Below are 18,644 nucleotides of genomic sequence, written 5' to 3'. Positions count from 1 at the left end.
AGCAACTGAGTTTCCAAGGATTTCTGGATGTGGAGCTGCTGTTGCATTTGTCTGTAAATTCTAGCTATGAATGGCAGCAGTGGGTTGATTGGTGTCTGGGACTCTGAGAAGAGGGAATAGGAATATGACCCGGAAGGGTGAAGATAAAAAAAAATTGACATCAATAAACCTTGCTTATGAGGGGTGGGTGAGCCTAGCCTATAGGGGAGGGGTACTGACTAAGATAGTGAGTGAACCTAATGGGTGGAGATATTTAGTAGGGGTCAGGTCAGAAGTAGAGACCAGAAGTGTAGAATGTGAGAGTGGGTTAGGTGTGTGTGTGTGTGGGGGGGGTTATTAAGCATCCTACCCACAACAGACGTGAAACTGCATTGGGAGGAAGAAATTGGAGAAAAACAGTAAGATGAAAGGAGGAAGTAGACATTAAGATAGTGAGGGACTGGAAAAAAAAAATAGGCAGTCTGAGAAAATAAAACGGGTTAAGTAGGGAAGAGGAACTATTGAGAATATGGGTTGTGTATGGGCCAGGGTGGACTGGAAGGTATAGTGTAAGTGTAGTGTAGATGGGTTGGGAGTAGGATGGTAAACTATGGCGAGGAGTTGGGGTTGAGGAGGAAGAGAAACAGGGGTAGTACTGCAAAATTCTCACCAAACATTTTTTTTTTTTTTTTTTTTTACCAAGTCCTCCCTGTGTGGGTACACCACCTGCTGTGCTCTTCATTTAAAGAGAGCCTGGCCAGTTGTGTTTACAACCCACCATGCTTTAATTTCCTTTATTATGGACTTGGTAATTTTGTGCCCGGTTGAGCACCCCAATCACTTTGAAAAAGTTGAATCCTACAATTGTCTAACACTTTGAACACTTGACCTGGAACTGTTTTCAGCAAACACACCTGCCTCAAGATTCTGTATTAGTGATGTTGTCTGCTCTAGCCTCCAGTGTGTCTGAGCTCAAATCATGTTATAGGATGGTCTGCCAGACAGCCCCCCCTGCCCCCCAAGTATAGTCTCATTTGATGATAATGGGTTTGCCAACAGCAATTAACAAATTGTTGAAAAATAAAGGCTGCAGCAGGATTTTTGACAGTTCCTCCTCAATAGTTCCGTGTCGAGTCTTCAAAGTGTCTGAGTATCGACAGTGGTGTTCAACAGCCTTTTTTTTTTTAATTGCATGGTTTTTCTGAAGAGCCATCTCTTCCCTACCCTTTGGACTTTCCATTTTGCACTCATAGGGACTCTTGTGTTCCTCCACTTCTGGTGCCTATGTAACTGCAATTAGTTGAACATGCATTTGACATATAAACATAGTTTCAAACAGGCCCACCCCCAGTGGAGCAGCTCTGTCTTTCCAAGCCCCACCAGGTTTCAGGCTTACTAAAATTTGACATACTGCCTGAGAAGAGGATTCTTTCTTAGTGGTTTACATACTATAAAGAGAACCATTTTAAAAATAGCTTTTAAAAGATGAGAAAGGGAAGAGGTTAAACTCTACTAACATAGTAAAGATTTTTTTTTTAAATGGGCGGGTGAACAGGCATTCTGCTAGTTTGGCGTCCAAACACTTAAGTCGAAAGATGGAGACTCATGAGCTGTAGGCATCATGGAAAGGAAAATCGTTGTTTGGGTTCAGAAGGTTTGACAAGATTGTTCAAGGCAGAGGTGAATAGAGAGGGCATTATATAATGTTGGGGCATTGATAAAAATTGTAAATCAGATAAAATCAAAATAAACTTGTTGAAGTGAGGGGATAACTAGGGAGCTGGATTGAGAAGACCTAAGGGGTGTAAAATGAAATAACAAAAGGATAAAGTGGAGTGCCAGAATAAGATTTTATGAACTAGGATAAATATTTTGAATGTAATTTAGATGGGTAATCCAAAGCCTGGTGAACATTTACTGAAGACCCTGAGCAATACCCCCCCCCCCCCCCCAAAGCATCTTTTCCTGCACTATCCCTCGCACCCAGGTGAGATTAGGATCTCAAAACTCTCCCCCTATGCCACCCCCTGTACCTTTTTTTAAAGCTTTTTAGTTCTTTGCCGGCAGCCAACAGTGGAGGGAGAAATGATAGATGGTGGGGTTCTTGTGTCTACCCATTTTGGACTCTAGGCCCACCCTATGATGCTGTGTAAATGTCAAGTATGTAAAATGTGTAATTTTTTACATATTAAATTGCATTAACATGTTTAAATGTCCTGTAGTTTTATCAGTAACAATGTTCAGAAAAGTTATATGTATTAACCCCATTGCCAGAATATTTCCCCCCAGATCTACACCTCTAGCAGCTCCCAGATCTGATGCAACCCTTCAGCATTGTACACTCCCCATTTCAACTTTGAAGACCCTAGTTCTCCCTCACACTCGGAGATTTTGATAGTTGATGATGATTGGTGTCACTCCTTCCAGAACTGTAAAAACAAAACTGAATTGGGCACCATATGTAAACATTTGTGTATATAGCGGCAGTTCTCAATAGTCCTTGGGATACATCATGCCAGTCAGATTTTCAGGCTACTCACATTGATTATATACATGAGTAGCATGCAAATCTCTCATGTATGTTCAGTTGAGTATCTTGAAACCCTGACTTGCCTGGTTGTGTACCAAGGACTGCATTGAAAGCCCCTGCTATAAAGCAAGAGGATGGAATCATCAGAGTACAGAAATTTCTGCTCGAAGCAAAAAAACTTCACACTGCACTGAGCAGCAGCTAAACCCTAACCACCACACTGGGCAGACCAGATAGGCCAAGGCTGTGCTGGCCTTTATCTACTGTCATTTACAATGTCAATATACACTGTAACTGGGTAAGGTGTGTGTCGAAAAACTGACACTTTCAGTGGGTTAAAATATGCACTTTTTTTTGGGGGGGGGGGGGGTGCTGTGTGGCTGCTAGAATCCATTGTTTGACTGACTGCAGCTGCTTACTACTGTCTCTCCCCTGCCCTATTTTTTTGTCTAGTTTTTTAGGTCAAACCAGCTCCAGCAGCTCCACTTTTCAGGATAGCCAACATGCAAAAATGATTAGTGCACCAAACGCATGAATATAGTGAGGGGGAACTAGGGTCCCAAAGTTGATGGGATAGGGGAGTGTACAGTGCTGAAGGGTTGCTGATATCTCCTAGTGTGGATGCAGACATAAATTATTGCTTAAGAGGAAGAGTGGATGTGGGATGAATTGGGAACCTGTGTACAGTACACCTCTAAATCCAGCTGCACAGGGTTTCCTAGATTAAGTAACATGTGACCTAGCACTAGGAGCACAGACCCAGATTCTAATTTCGATTCCTCCAACTGTTTCATCTTTTATCTTTGCTACCCATGGCATGACCTTGTAACCACATGGAACAGACAGCGCTATGTTCAGAAATGCATTTCATTGAATCCATTTTTCTTTTCAGTTCAGCCTGCAAAGGAGATTAAAATGGTCTCGGCTCTTCGGCGAAGCAGTGTCACATCTCTCTCTGGAGCTAGTTGCAGCTACTTCCCCAGTCCTCCCTCTTTGGGAGTTTTGCCCAGCATTGACTGCAACCCCAAGTCAGGTCAGACACTGGAATTGGGCCGTGCCTTTCTCTGTATGTCTGTGCTGGATTTTGACTGTGACAGGCCTCTGCTTTGGAACAGACTGCACAGTGCCTCTCTCACTGTACCATGACTAATATCCATGATCCTGTGCATTGTGATGATGATGATAGTTGCCTTGTCATTGCTCTGTCCTGGTTCTCCTGTTTTTGTAACATGGTGTATTGACTGCCTTTTTTTTTTTTTTTTTTGGTATGTGATATGAGTTGTTGTTTCACATTCCCTTACACGGTTATGCACTTCTGTCCTAGTGTTAACAAGACCAGTCACTACTGATGAGCTATTGTCCCCTGGGGCCCCTTATGTGAAGAAAACACTGACGGTAAGTGAGCAGAACTCTGGGACCAGTGCAGAAAGCTGTTTGGAGCCCTGTGTCAATGGCTGAGCACATGGCTTCTAATGTGACCCTGCAAAGTTTTTGCTCTCTGATGCTGTAAACAAATGGCATGCAAATTTACCGCCATGTTAAAAAGTGTGAACTGTTGGGGGGGGGGGGGGGGGTAGAGTTACCATATGGCTCCAGAAAAAGGACAGATTGAGCCAGTCTGGGTTTTTACTTCCATTGCTTTCAATGGAAGCAAAACCCAGATAGGATCAATGTTTTTTTTTTTTTTTTTTTCTGGAGCCATATGGTAACCCTGGGGGGGGGGGGGGGGGGGGAGGACACAGATCACACTCACTGATAGGCAAATGCCTGCAGACTATCTCCACCCCCCCCTCAAAAATAGTCCCTTTGTACCTTCAAGAAAGGCAGGAGTGATGTCCATTTGCTCCTGTCAGTGCCTCCATCTTTGAAAAAGGATGGTGCCTGAGCCCACACACAATGCATTCTGGGACACTGCTCAAAATCAGTCTGCCAAATAAGGGAGTTTCCCCTTATTTGATACTCTAGAAACATAGGCCATATGGTCTTTGCCTGCATTTTTCTATCCAATATGCCCATCCATGCCATCTACTGTCCCTATCACTCCCTTAGAGATCCTATGTACTCTTCCCAAGCACTCTTGAATTCAGATACTGATTTCGTCTCCAGCACTCCCACCAGGAGGCCATTCCACAAATTTACCACCCTTTTTATGAAGTATTTCCTCAGGCTACTTTCCGAGTGTATCCCCTTTCAACTTCATCCTATGCCCCCTTGTTTCCAGAGCTTCCTTTCAGTTGAAAGATACTCACCTGTGCATTTATGCTGCATAGGTATTTAAATGTCTGTCATATCTCCCCCTCTCCTGCCTTTTTGAGATCTTTAAGTCTGTCCCCATACGCTTTGACTAAGACCACTGATTATTTTAGTAGCAGCCCTCTGGACTGCTCCATCCTGTTTATCTTTTTGAAGGTACAGTCTGCAGAATTGTACACAATATTCTAAATGAGGTCTTAGAGGCATCATCACCTCATTTTTCATAATGGCCATTCCTCCCTCTATGCATCCATGCACCCTTCTAGCTTTCGCCATCACCTTTTCTACCCATTTGGTCACCTTAAGATCACATAGAATTACACCCAAGTCCCATTCCTTTCTTTGTGCACAAATTATTCACCCCCTAAACTGTACCATTCCCTCCAAATGCATGACCCTGCTTGTTCTGTCCTTTGACAGCCTTGCCTGGTTGGGATAGATTCCTGTAATGTGTTTTAATATTTAGACACTGTAATGTTAAATAAGCAAGGCATTATGTGAAATGAAGTTCACGGGTAGTGTAGACACACTGTTTAGAAAACTATTAGTGGTGTGTTGTTGCCTAGGCCTTTTTGCTCAGCCGAACTTGGCTCTGTTCTCATTGGTCCTTTTGACCTCTTGTTCTGTTGGCTTGAGGGAGCCCCCCCTCTCCTGTCCAGTTGCTCTCTGACTGACTTGATGGCTGTCTCCATCTTATTTTCTGTCAGCACTTGTCCTCATAGACTCACTGGAGAGAACTCTGTTTTTACCTCATAAATATCTCCTACATATCTTGCCAATGAGAGATTGCATCTTCAATCTCCCATCTGTGAGCTGCTCTTAACTGTTTTCTACCTAAGCAGTAGAACTGCCCTCTTCCTCAGGTCTCTTCCATCTGAGGCAGCTTTCAGAACATGAAGGCTCTGTACTAAGTAGCACCTCTTCTGATTTGTGAGTAAACTGTTATTCATTAAAGGATATTAAATATAAAGACTTCAGGGTGTATTGATGTGCTGAGGTTATACATCAAGATACTAAGATCATACAGTGACAGATCTTGGGAGGCTTGAACACTGCTTTTACATCTAAGCTGCCAAATTCCAGACCATTCATTCCTCTAGTTTGAGTCCTTCCTCATGTTCACACCATCAGGGGCTGTCTGCCCTATTACAGATTTTGGTATCATTGGCAAGAGGCAAACCTTACCAGTTAGTCCTTCAGCAATATCGCTTACAAAAATGTTAAAAGAACCAGCCCACACCACTGGTAATGTTTCTTTCCTCAGTGAGCTTCATTTACCACTACTGTCACCTTCACTCAACCAGTTATTAACCCAGAGGGTCATTTTAGGGCCCATAATGAGGGCACTCAGTTTATTAGTTGTCTAATGCAGAATCATGTTAAAGGGCTCTAGCACTCTCCAATGCTCTGGTCACCCAGTTGAAGAAATTTAATCAGATTTGTCTGAGAAGACCTGCTGGTAGTGTTACAGTCCTGTAATTCATTGAATTAAAAAAAAAATTACTATTTCATTTTAAAAGCATTTCCATTACTACAGAAGTTGGGCTTGCCAGCCTGTAATTCCCAACATCTTCCTTGCTTCCACATTTGTGGAGAGGGACCACATGTACTCTTCTCCAGCCCTCTAGGACCACGCAACTCCTAGAGAAGCAGTGGAGCTGCTAGAACTTCCCCAAGTTCCTTCCATATTCTCGGATGTATGCTGTTCAGGGACTACCATCCCTCCATTCTTTTTGTTTGATCTTTGTGGTCCTGCTCCTGGCTCTTCAGCTGTGAACACAAAGATTTTACTGTGCTTTATCTTTATTAGTTCTACATATCCCCTGACTTTGGAGTCTCTCAATGCCACTTTTGCTGTTCCTCCTATCACTTTTTTTTTTTTTTTTTTTGGTCTTGTTTCTGTCTTCTCCTCCCCCCCCCCCCCCCCCCCCCCCCCATTTAACCATATTGGCTATTTTTTTTCTTCCATTTTGCATCTTTGCTTTCCTGATTACTAGCTTCTTAGCTTTTCCAAATATTGTCACCTGTCTTCCTCTTTCTGCAATCTCTTGTAGATTTGTAAAGGCTAACATCTTTTTCCTTACCTTCTCAGCTGCTACTTCTGAGAGCCAAAGTAGCATCCTTTTTTCCTCTTACCTTTATTTACTTTCCTTACAAAAAGGTTTGTCCTTACTGTAACTCCTTTGTTTTTGCCCACTGCTTTCCAACTTCTTCCAGATGTTCCTATCCAGACAATTCCTTGTGGTAATCCCCCCCATCTGAATAGTTTTGCAGTCTAGAACTTTCACTTTTGAATGAACCCTCTCCACACCTTATCTTAATATTGAACCACGATCACTGGATGCCAGATCACATACTATAACTTCACAAAAACTCTCCATTAGTAAGCACTAAGTCCAGTATGGCCCCATCCCATGTGGGTTCCATTACCAACTGCTAAAATAGTTCTCCCTGCTTCTAAAAGACCCCAATGAACATCTAGCATATTAAAATATATTAGTAGTACTTCTTTCACAGCTATCTTGAATATCTTCAAGTAAATCTTTCCAATTCTTCTGTTTGGTGCAATATATAGGCCTCCTTCACAATGTAAATATATTTGCCAATCCCTCTTTCCAGATTTGACCCACAGTACCTGTTCCTTATCCTGTGGGTCCTGCAATTGTGCAACTTCAATATTATCTTTGACATACAATACCACTTCCCCCCTCCCTTTCTTTCTACCCTGTTTTCCCTGAACCGATTTATAGCCTGGTATAACTGTATATCCCAGTCATGGTCTTCTGTGAACCATGTCTCTGCTATCGCTAGTAATCCAAATCATCCTCGTCTTTCACAGCCTTAAGATCTAAAACCTTGCTTCCCATACTTCGGGCATTAGTATATATTGCTGTCCAGATGTTGCCACCTTTTTTTCTCATTTGTGTAGAGGTATTTAATATTTTATCTACCTGGGGACTTTGATCACCCTGCCCCAATGATTCTAGCTTAAAGCACTTTTCAGTAGGTTATCCAGTCTGCTGCTGAACACTTCTTCCTATCTTTGCTCAGTATCCCATGGTCCAGGAAGCCAAAATGCTCTTGACACCATCGGCACAGCCACATATTCCTCTCCAGTTTGAGAGGACCCCCAAAATAAGGGGGGGGGGGGGGGAGTAATGTCTCTTTGGCATAAGTACATAAAGTGTTTGCCATACTGGGGATCTTGCCAGGTCACAAGTACCTGGTAAGATCCCCAAACAGTACAATACATTTTATGCTGATTATCACCAATAAGCAGTGGATTTTCCCAAGTCCATTTTAAGTTTATGGACTTCTTTTAGGAAGCTTAACTTTTTTTTTTTAAACCCTACTAACTGCTTCTATCCCCTTTTTATAATTTTTTTGTCACCCTTCTCTATACTAGGATACACTGGGCTCAGATGCCACCTTTTTTTCTAAGATGGTGGCACTCATAGGCGTAGACTGGGGGGGGGGGGCGAGGGGGGCAGTGCACCCCAAACAATGAAGATGACTAAACACGAGTTCTTTCCCGCAGTGGCGAATGGGCGAGTGGGAAAGCAGCAAGCAAGCAGCCATGCTGAACTCCGTCCTTCACTTTCTGAATCCTGCCCTCTCAGCGTCCCGCCCACCCCAAAGGAAATGACATCAGAAGAAGGCGGGACACAGAGAGAGGGCAGGATTCAGGAAGCAAAGGACGGCATTCAGCGTGGCTGTTTCCTTGCTGCTTTCCCACCCGCCCGTTCGCTGCTGCAGCTTCGGAGTAAGACATTTGGGGAGACCCTTGATTTGCAACTATTGATTCGGTGGATCAGTGTGTCAGCAGCTGTGATATTTCTTTTGCACACTGTGCATATGAAATTGTGAAAATGAGCTGGAAAAAAAGAGAGACTTCCTTTTCATTTAATCACCAAAATCCTCCTCAATCTCCGTACTCCATGTGCAGAATAGAAGCTTTGCTTCATCATTTTACCATGACTTAATTTATGGCATTGCAGAAAATTGAATATATTGAGTTGTGCTAAAACCAGAGTCTCTAATTCATAGGCGTAGAAACACAGCAAGCAAACCTGTGAGTTGCTGCTGCTGCTGCTGCATCCACCTTGTCGTTCTTGGGAGATGCTTTGAAGGGGGAGGGAGACGCTGGCTAGAATGGGGATGGAAAGAAACAGGATGGGCAGGGGAGAGAGAAGAATTGTTGAACAGGGATTAATGGAGGGGACAGGGGAGAGAGGAAAGAAGGGTGAAAGAGCTGGCTTGATATCTCTTACATATTCCCAAAAAAAGCCAGCTCTTTTTCCCTTCCTTCCTTCCTATTAGCATATTCATTTGACTATATATTTGACACTAATATATATATATATATATATATATATATATATATATATATGCGCTCTGCCCCATTTTTGCCCCCCATGGTGGCACTGAGACAGGAGCAAGTGAACACAGAGTGGGGTGAGATCTGGGTTGTGGGTCCACTAGACACTAGGGCTTTTTTTTTTGGGGGGGGGGGAGTTGGAGGGGAGGGGAGCAATCTGTTAAAAGTGCAGTCTGAATGGGTGAGTGTTCCCTACCCTATACCCTGCCTCAGAGCAGGGACTACTGTGCACACTGCTGCAATACCTTAATTACCCACAGGGTGGTGTCATAAGAACAAGGATTACCTGCAGTTTACCCTCACCTACTCACAATGACAGTCACTGTAAATGTATCACTCAGTACTATATACCTTTTTGGTGCAACTGTGTCAAATTACCAGTCATGTGTGAAATACTCCTGAAAGTTCACCATGGGCTGTGAGTTTGTTCTCTAACTCTTCTCTTCCCCCAAATCCCTGAATGGTTCAAGAGCCTCTATCCCATGAACGTGGTTATGGTTTGTGTTTTGTCTGATTGCCAGCAGTATGTAAGTGATTTAACATGTCCTCTGATATTGCAAATCTATTCCTCTGTGTGGCATGATGGAGTTCTATAAAATGAGTGGAGTGTTTCGCTTGTTTACGCTTCCAAAAATACTAGGACTAGAGGCACGCAATGAAGCTACAAGTAGTAAAATTAAAACAAATTGGAGAAAATATTTCTTCACTCAACATGTAACTAACTCTTGGAATTTATTGCCAGAGAATGTGATAAAAGCAGTTAGCCAAGCCTTCTTTAAACCCCACTAAGCCATCTAAGCCTTTAAGATGGACTTGGGGGGAAATCCACTGATTATTTCTAGGATAAGCAGCATAAAATGTACTGTTTTGGGATCTTGCCAGGTACTTGTAACCTGGATTGACCACTGTTTGAAACAGGATGCTGGGCTTGATAGACCTTTGGTCTGTCCCAGTATGGCAATTTACCTGATGTGATTTGTCTTGTCCTCCCTGCACCTGGGAACAGTTACAGGACACAGTAGATCTGTGTCATTAGATGAAACCTTGGAAGGGAAAATGAATAGACTTGGGATACCTCATGTTCTGGGCCTTTCATGGTTTTTCTGTCTCTTGTAGATTGTAGGAGATTCTGTGGGCTGGGGCTTTGTGGTGCGTGGAGGGAAACCATGCCACATCCAGGCCGTGGATCCTGGTGGGCCTGCTGCTGCTGCTGGGATGAAGGTATTTATGTGGGTGTGGAGGGGGGGTGATGGGGCAGTAGCTCTCTGTATGTGTGTGTGTGTGTGTGGTGGGGGGGGGGGGTGATGGGGCAATAGCTCTCTCTGTATGTAAAGCCCTCACTCCTGGGAAGGGAGCTCTTGGCGTGATCCCTTGTGTTACTGGAGTTCTGCAGTTTTCAGGAAGTTTCATTGTGTGGCCATTCTGCTACAATTTAGAAATAAGATTGACATGCTGTGAAGGAAGAAGTGTAATGTTGTGAGCAACTACTGCAGGATTGGGGGGGGGGGGGGGAGAAAAGTGGTGTGGCTGGTGAGCCTCAGGTATCTGGTAGTGCCATAGCTTTTTGTTTTTTTTTTTCTTTGTTTTCCTCATCCCTTTAGGAAATGATTCACTAGATATAGGTAATCTGGGGCAGCAGAGGGGGGTGCTTTTGGTACTGCAGAGAAGAGGACGAGGGCTGCCCGTCTCTTGTCTGCTATCACAGATCCTACATGATGGAGTTCTATACTCCAGCATAGAAACATGCTGATGTAATGGGAGAGACTGGCTCATCCAGTCTTGTCTGTTCTAGGCCATGCTATATCTTGGCTTACCAGCCCTATACAGTGTGACTGTATAACATCTTTGTATCCGGCATTATGGTTTATCATCCCTTTTGTACTCGACCATTTTAGGCAGATGCTTGCACAATCCTTCACTCACTTCACCCCCCCCCCCCCCCCCAAAAGAAGCATAGCCAGGTTTTGATATCAGGGCAATGGACCTTTTATAAAATGTCAGTGAAGCTGAAGGGCTGATTTTTGCATAGATGCCATTTTATTCAAAATTCATTTGGGGGAGCAGTTGCACCCCACCTAGCTATGCCTCTGCACCCCTCCCTTCCTGTGTGTAACCACTTTCAACTGGTGCTAGTCTCTGAATTCATTAACTGAATAGCACTTAGAGTACCTGCTTGTCCCATCCCAAAGGCAAAAGATGGAGTCTGAATCCTAATTTAGAGAGGTGGATTTATGTGAGATTTGGCAGCACTTGTTCCTGAAGCCTGAAAGGTGTGAAATGGTGGCCCTGTAGAACAGTTAAAGCTAAGTGCTGGCTTAATATTTTCAGAATGTGAAAGCTTAAAGTTTGAAAAGCCTGCAATCAGTCTAAGATTTGGACACTATTTTATGATAAATTTGTTGCACTTTGAGGAATAGCACAAAAAAAAAATGGAAGTTTAGCCCTATGATAGAAACTAAGCACTGGTTAATAAATGAAACCGTGTTCTGCCAAGGGTTGTAGTCCTCTGGTTTGAGGGCTTTTCTCCAACCAGACAGTACATCAGCTTTTAGAATCTTTTATACCAGTGCACTTTGTTGCTAGTATTCAATCACCTGAATTGAGTACTAGTATTTACTGTTTGTTTTTTGTAACTGTAGATTCTTCTCTGCATTTCTTCCACAGGTGTGCCAGTTTGTCTTCTCTGTGAATGGGATGTATGTGCTACACTTGGATTACCAGGTTGTCGGTAATCTTATCATGACCGGCCCACGGACCCTGGTCCTGGAGGTTATGGAAGCCATCGACGAACAGATGCCGTGACCGCATCAACAGGCAGTCTTGGGGCAACTTGCAGCAGGAGGAGTTATAATATTCTGTCCAGATTTGCACTCCATATTGCATTCTGTCCCTCGATTCTTGCGACAAAGGAAACACTAATGTTGCCATGAAATCAGGTGAAACATCCATTCCTAAAATACATGATCACTGTAGTAGCAGTTAAGAACCTTTCCCTTGAATAAGGGCAGTATTGGTCTTGCAGTGAAAAACTGTCCCTTGAAGGGTGAGCGGGACTTCATACTGTGAAAACTCTTCCCAGAAAACTGTAGCAGAGTAATACTTGCACAACCACCAGTGTGCAGTGCTGTCGCAACTGTTGGAGCGAAATGATCCTAGGTCAGACCTGGACTGAACCAGGACAGCTGTACCTTACTGACCATGTTCTACTTTGAAATTGCATAAACCTTTCCCTGCATTTGGCAGTACTCAGCTGATCTGACCATCAAACACCAACTCTCCAACCCAATTTCTAAACAGGGTCCAGATATCAAAACTTTGGAGGGCACCAGTTCCTTGTATGTGGAAATCTTTCAGCATTCCTGGTGTCATTTTGAGAGGGAAAAGTTTCTTTTTTTTTTTTGTTTATCAAATGATCATGTATTAAAAATTGTGTCTTAGGGTAGTTATGAATAAAGTAAATAGGTTTATCTTTTCTAAAACTGATTTGTGAACATAGCAGATATAATAAAAGCTTTATACCTTACTTGTGTGTAGGCACTGCTGCATCCATTCCTCCTCTGTTTGCCTTGAAAATTGAAATGTAGAGCTCATTACATTATCTCCACTTAATCATGGGGACCACACTATTTAGGCTTAGAACAATCGAGTGGTATTCACGGAGATTATTCCATCCTACCTTCCTCAGGTCCAGAACATGACACAACAATTGAGTGAAATAAGTGTTTGAATACTCTTATCGGAGTGATCATTTTAGCTCAAATGTCTTACCTTGGTGGATTAGTTTGAAGGTGGTATCTGGTTCCAGAAATGTTCCTCTTGGTGGTATTTAAGATTTAGATTTAGTAACACTTAACAATCTGCCTTTATCCAAGGGGAAAAACAAAATTACATATAAATAAAAACAATTATACAAAAAAAAACAGGAATACTTAAAGTTCAACCACATCGTAAGCTAAATGTAGTAAATAAGCTCTGTTACCATTTTTAAAAACTTCCAAATTTCCCTGTTTTTCAGAGGTCCAATGGTAACTTGTTCCATTCAAATGGTCCCATAATTCGTTTTTCTCTGCACTTTTAATCACAAGTAAAAATATGGTACAAGCCAAGGGGCTGCTGGAAAAGCTTGGCCCAGCCTAACCGGCAAAGTTAGGTCAAGTGAAGATTCTAATAGAAAAATTGTCATTTTTATTAAATTCTTTTACAAGCAGTGGCAGTTGAAGATGGTGAAACTGGGCTCTGACCACAGAGCGTGCCAGGTGCCTATGAGCACAGAAAGTTAGGAAAGTTTGTGGTTAAAAACAAGGTCCCATCTGCCAGAAAAAGGTGGGAATTTTTCCAGAGTATATGTATGGGAGAGTCTGAAGCTGGAGGTCCGGTTGCATATCACTTCGTGAAAATATCTCCCCTAAGAATATACCTGTATATTCTTATATGCTTTCTATGTGACTTGGCTTGGGTCTGTATTAAAGTAGCAGACTTTCTCTCACTCTATTTCTCCTAACAGAAATTCTCTTTCAAGAAAAGAATGAATTTGGGTTTTAGAGATAACATAGGGACATTTACTAATTAAGGATTCATGGCCGTGATCTGTATCCATAGAAGTGCACATCTGTCTTGGAGTCGGGTCACTGCAGCAGCCTTAAAGTTTCCCTTGGCACTTGGTGACATGGCAGGTCCACGGTTTCCGAGTGCTGGGTGGCACCCAGGGTAGGATACCCACAAGAAAAACAGTGGGAACATAAGGCTGAATATTAGCACATAATAATCAATGCTGGTGCAAAGCCACATAAACTAACAAAAGCAACTTGTACTTAAAATGGTTACCTGTAGTTTACTGGATTAAGACACTATCGGATTTACTGGTAGCTTTATAAATGTTTAGTAGTAGTACTCAACCCACAACAGAGGTGCTCAGTTGAATTGTACTGCTTGTAATGACTGTATATACTATATTAACATTTGTATAGTGCTACCAGATGCACGCAGTGCTGAACACCTGACAGTCCCTGCTCAATAGGCCTTACAATCTAAAAATACAGACAGGAAAGTACTGGGTGAGAAGGAACATGGAGAGGAGAATTGAATAGTGGTTAGGAGCAAAAAGCAGTGGTGAAAAGGTGAGTTTAAGTGACTTGCCCACAGTCACAAGGAGCTGCAGTGGGAATCAAACCCAGTTCCCCAGGATCAACGTCTGCTGCACTAACCAGTAGCCTACTCCTCCACAATGCTCTACCCATTATGTTATGGACAGAAGACTCCAACTTAATGACCGCTCAATACAATTTAAACAATGGAAACCTCGAGAGTCTAGGGTGCCTACAGCAATGATCTAACCCTTTAACAGATTCATCATTGGTTTCACTATAACCTCTGAAACCAACCACAGTGTAAAAAAAAAAAAACTCCCTACTGGAGAAAAGACATTGTTGCAAAAAGATGTTTAATTTCAACAGCCCTTATGAGTTGAAGTTGATGCTCTCCTGGCTCAGTTGAAGAAAAAATTTACTTCCTATCCAGTGGAAGAAGCTGAGTGATTTTTTTCATTTATTTTGGTGGTGCATATACTCATTTTCATTGTATTTCAGTTTTTGTAAGTGATACATTATTGACTTGGGACTTCATTAGTGACATTGGAACAGTTCCCCCCCCCCTCCCCCCCTTTCTTTTTGCGCCACACTGTCTCTCTTCTCCAGTAGGGAGTTTTGTTTTACACTGGGGTTGGTTTTGGAGGTTATATTGAAACCAATGATAGGTCTCTGTTAAGGGGTAGACCATATCTGTAGGTACCCTAGACTCTTGAGGTTTGTTGTGTTAAACTGTATTTACCGGTCATTAAGTTGGAGTCCTCTGTCCATAACATAATAGGTAGAACATTTTCATATATAGATTTTTTAAATTTTTTTCTCTAACTCTAGTTTTTGGATTTTGAGACCTAGTAATACAATATTAATTCAGAACTGCAATGTACTCCTTTTTTTTTTAACCCATCTCCACACAATCTATTATATCCTTCTTACCCCCTTCCCTACATTTTTTCCTATAATAACTGTCAATTTGTTATATTGAACCATTCTATATCATTTTGTTAACCCGTTTTACTATGTAAACCGCATTGAGCGGGATAGTGTGAGGTACAAATGTTACAAATAAATATCATGACCCCCCCCCCCCCCAATAGTCTGCAAAACCTTCTGAATCAAAATGTGGACAATAAAGGCTTCAATTTACTCACATGCAATTTAAAATAAGAGCTCCTTACAACAGCTAGATAGTAACTGCAATTTAAAAGTTGAACATACATTAAATTGCATTCCCAAATACTTAATACTTTTCTACCACCTTGGGTTTTAGGTTCTCTTACACTTGTACTTACAGAACTAACACTCAACCAAGGGATTTAATAAGGAGGAAGTTATTATGCAATAACAGATGCACATTTAACATGTTTTTGTAACTGGATGATGTTATAATTAGGGCTGTGCTGAATATTTGTATTCTATTTGATTCTGCCTCGAATAAGTGCCATGAATATATTTGTATTTGGCAAAATAGTGATTTTAATTTTGAATACTAAAAATCCAGGGCTCTACTCCTAAATCCTACTGAAATAAAGCTTCCTCTCTGATTTCATGTTGCTGCTTTTACTAGTGTTTGGTCAAATAATATCCTTTTGTATTTGGCTTAATAGTAAAGAGCTCTAGTTTATTATTCCAGCTAGTATTTGAGAATATTTAAATGCATGAGTATGCTTAAGGATATCACAGTAACAAATTTCAATGTTGAAAAGGTAAAACTTCACACTGCTATTACCCTTAATTAAACTCTACTTGTGCAATCTGACTCACTTCTACTTCAAAAGCACATGAGGTAATTTATTATTGTTACTCAGTCTGTTTGTGCACATGGTGTAGAAGAGGTATTTTTATCTTTTGCTAGCTTGCTGCTCTCTTGAAGTGGTTAGTCTCTGTATAGTCTCTTGACGGTAGTCAGCTCTTAGGTGTACACGTAACTCAAAAAGGAAAACCTTCACTCCCTCTTCTCATGTGTGTACTCTAGTCTGTCCTTGTCGTCTTCGGTAAGGAAAGCCCATGTATAGCTAACTAGATCTTGTATAAAAAGATAAGCAAGGGAATTACACTCCTAGGCACTTAGGTTGGCTTCTAGGAGGCAGACACTTGACCTAGGTCTCTTTTCAGACACAAGCTATCTCCAGGGCAGGGGCTTAGATACAAGGTCTCTCGCTTTCAGGCAGCCATCTTGGTTGGGCTCACTGGTGTGGGCACTCATACCAGGAAAGGCTTTCATGCAGCCTCCTCTCTTTAGGGCAGAGGCTCTGATGTGGGCTCCCTTAGAGCATCCAGAAGTCTCACTAGCTATAGAGCACATCACAGTCCCATTGGCCCAGCACTGCAGGACCCTCCTCCGATGGTTTGGGTCTCCAGCCACATAACTCCTCTAGTATTTTCCCAGCACAGCATGCTCTATTCCACACTGCACAGCACATACTAGCTCTCGTCTGTGGCCAACACTGCCCTAGGGCTCCCATTACTACTGCCCACTCTTTTAGGACTCACTGGCTCCTCTGCAGCTCTCCTCCCAATGCCTCCTCTCAGCCTGCTTCTTCCCCTGGGCTTGCCTGCCAGCAACCTTCTCCTGCTTATGCCCAGGCATGCTCCAAGGCTTTGCCCACTTCTGCTCCATGATTGGTGTGATTTTCACACCTGTCCATATTAAAATCCCCTACTACAGCAATTGACTCCAGATGTATTGCACACCATGTCACTATACATAGACTCCTTACTTATACGTAACACCACCATTCAAAAACAATAATTGTATAAATTGTTCATCAATAAATAACTTTTGGAAGACTATACCCGCTCTGTTCCTGTCCAGCAGGACCTGCTGGAAATGATCTTTGATGGTTGAATAGTAGCTGCTGATTTGCGGTGGTGTCTTAGCTCCTGAGGAAATAATCTTGTGTAGCACTGTCAGCAGAATATTTCAATTTGTATTTGGGTTTTCATTTTTATTACGACGACTGTTTTCTGGATTTTGAACTGCTTGGTTGATTTAATCATTTAAAGGATCCTTTAAGGAACCAAGGTTTTTCTGTGGCTGAACATTGGACTTCAATACAGGGGCATTTGGATTTTCCCTTCAGATGGTTTGTTTAAATAAGGAGTGGATATAGTCTTCCAGTATTTAATGATTGTTTTTGAATGGTGGTGGTATTATTTTATATAAGTAGGTAGGGAGTCAGTGAAATGGTGTGCAAATATATCTTGAGTTGATTGATTGCAATAGGTGGCTTTAGTATGGTTTGTAATGAATCACAATACATCTTGTTTGTAGTAATCTATTCTTTTTTGATTATATTATATAACTGAAGACTAGTTTTACTGGAAGTGCCCAAAACAATTTTGTAAATCATTATCAAAAGCACAAATGGTTATGTGAATGAGCAATTCTAGCTCCAAAAAACTTAAATTTTATTTACATTTGTACCCCGCGCTTTCCCACTCATGGCAGGCTCAATGCGGCTTTCATGGGGCAATGGAGGGTTAAGTGACTTGCCCAGAGTCACAAAGAGCTGCCTGTGCCTGAAGTGGGAATCGAACTCGGTTCCTCAGGACCTGAGTCCACCACCCTAACCACTAGGCCACTCCTCCACTGTTGCTACTATTTGAGATTCTACATGGAATGTTGCTATTCCACTAGCAACATTCCATGTAGAAGTCGGCCCTTGCAGATCACCAATGTGGCCGCGCAGGCTTCTGCTTCTGTGAGTCTGACGTCCTGCACATACGTGCAGGACGTCAGACTCACAGAAACAGAAGTCTGCGCAGCCTTCTACATGGAATGTTGCTAGTGGAATAGCAACATTCCATGTAGAATCTCCAATAGTAGCAACATTCCATGTAGAATCTCCAATAGTATCTATTTTATTTTTGTTACATTTGTACCCCGCGCTTTCCCACTCATGGCAGGCTCAATGCGGCTTACATGGGGCAATGGAGGGTTAAGTGACTTGCCCAGAGTCACAAGGAGCTGCCTGTGCCTGAAGTGGGAATCAAACTGAGTTCCTCAGTTCCCCAGGACCAGAGTCCACCACCCTAACCACTAGACCACTGTCAATGAAATGAACAATAAAATCCAAGAAATGTTGCTAGCGGAAACTAAAGAGTATTTGTCTATTGCCACAGTGCAATAACCTAATGACATTGTAAATTATCTGGTTTAATTTTAAATTCACTTCAGCCAGCAGGCATGTGACCATATCAACTACCAATCATACTACTATGAAATCTAAATGCTTCAAAGCTATGTAATGGCACAGGTTTAGCTCCTCTAATGCCACATGTTATTGAAGGTACAATCATGATAGGTTGTGCCAAATGCCATGTTTTTTCATTTATATTTTTCAGCATCAATACAGAGAACAAATTCAGAGACTATACAAGTCATAACAAGTAATACTGTAACATCCTATAAGATTAAAGC

The 18,644-nt window shown here is 42.1% G+C and overlaps 1 protein-coding gene across 1 annotated transcript in view; it reads left to right on the top strand.

The window, feature by feature from the left end:
• LOC115476285 (DEP domain-containing mTOR-interacting protein-like) overlaps positions 1–12,663 on the top strand; it is a 39,095-nt gene extending 26,432 nt beyond the window's left edge. The window contains exons 6-9 of the mRNA XM_030212575.1: positions 3,402–3,542; positions 3,834–3,904; positions 10,257–10,361; positions 11,805–12,663. Of these exons, the coding sequence (XP_030068435.1) occupies positions 3,402–3,542; positions 3,834–3,904; positions 10,257–10,361; positions 11,805–11,942 (455 nt within the window). The 3' untranslated portion in view covers positions 11,943–12,663. The remainder of the gene's footprint in view (positions 1–3,401; positions 3,543–3,833; positions 3,905–10,256; positions 10,362–11,804) is intronic.
• Positions 12,664–18,644: the final 5,981 nt, after the last annotated feature.

The sequence above is a fragment of the Microcaecilia unicolor genome, chromosome 8 (genome assembly GCF_901765095.1).
Source record: "Microcaecilia unicolor chromosome 8, aMicUni1.1, whole genome shotgun sequence".
Lineage (NCBI taxonomy): Eukaryota > Metazoa > Chordata > Amphibia > Gymnophiona > Siphonopidae > Microcaecilia > Microcaecilia unicolor.
Note: the sequence above shows the minus strand (reverse complement) of the source record. Positions and strands in the feature narration are given on the sequence as shown.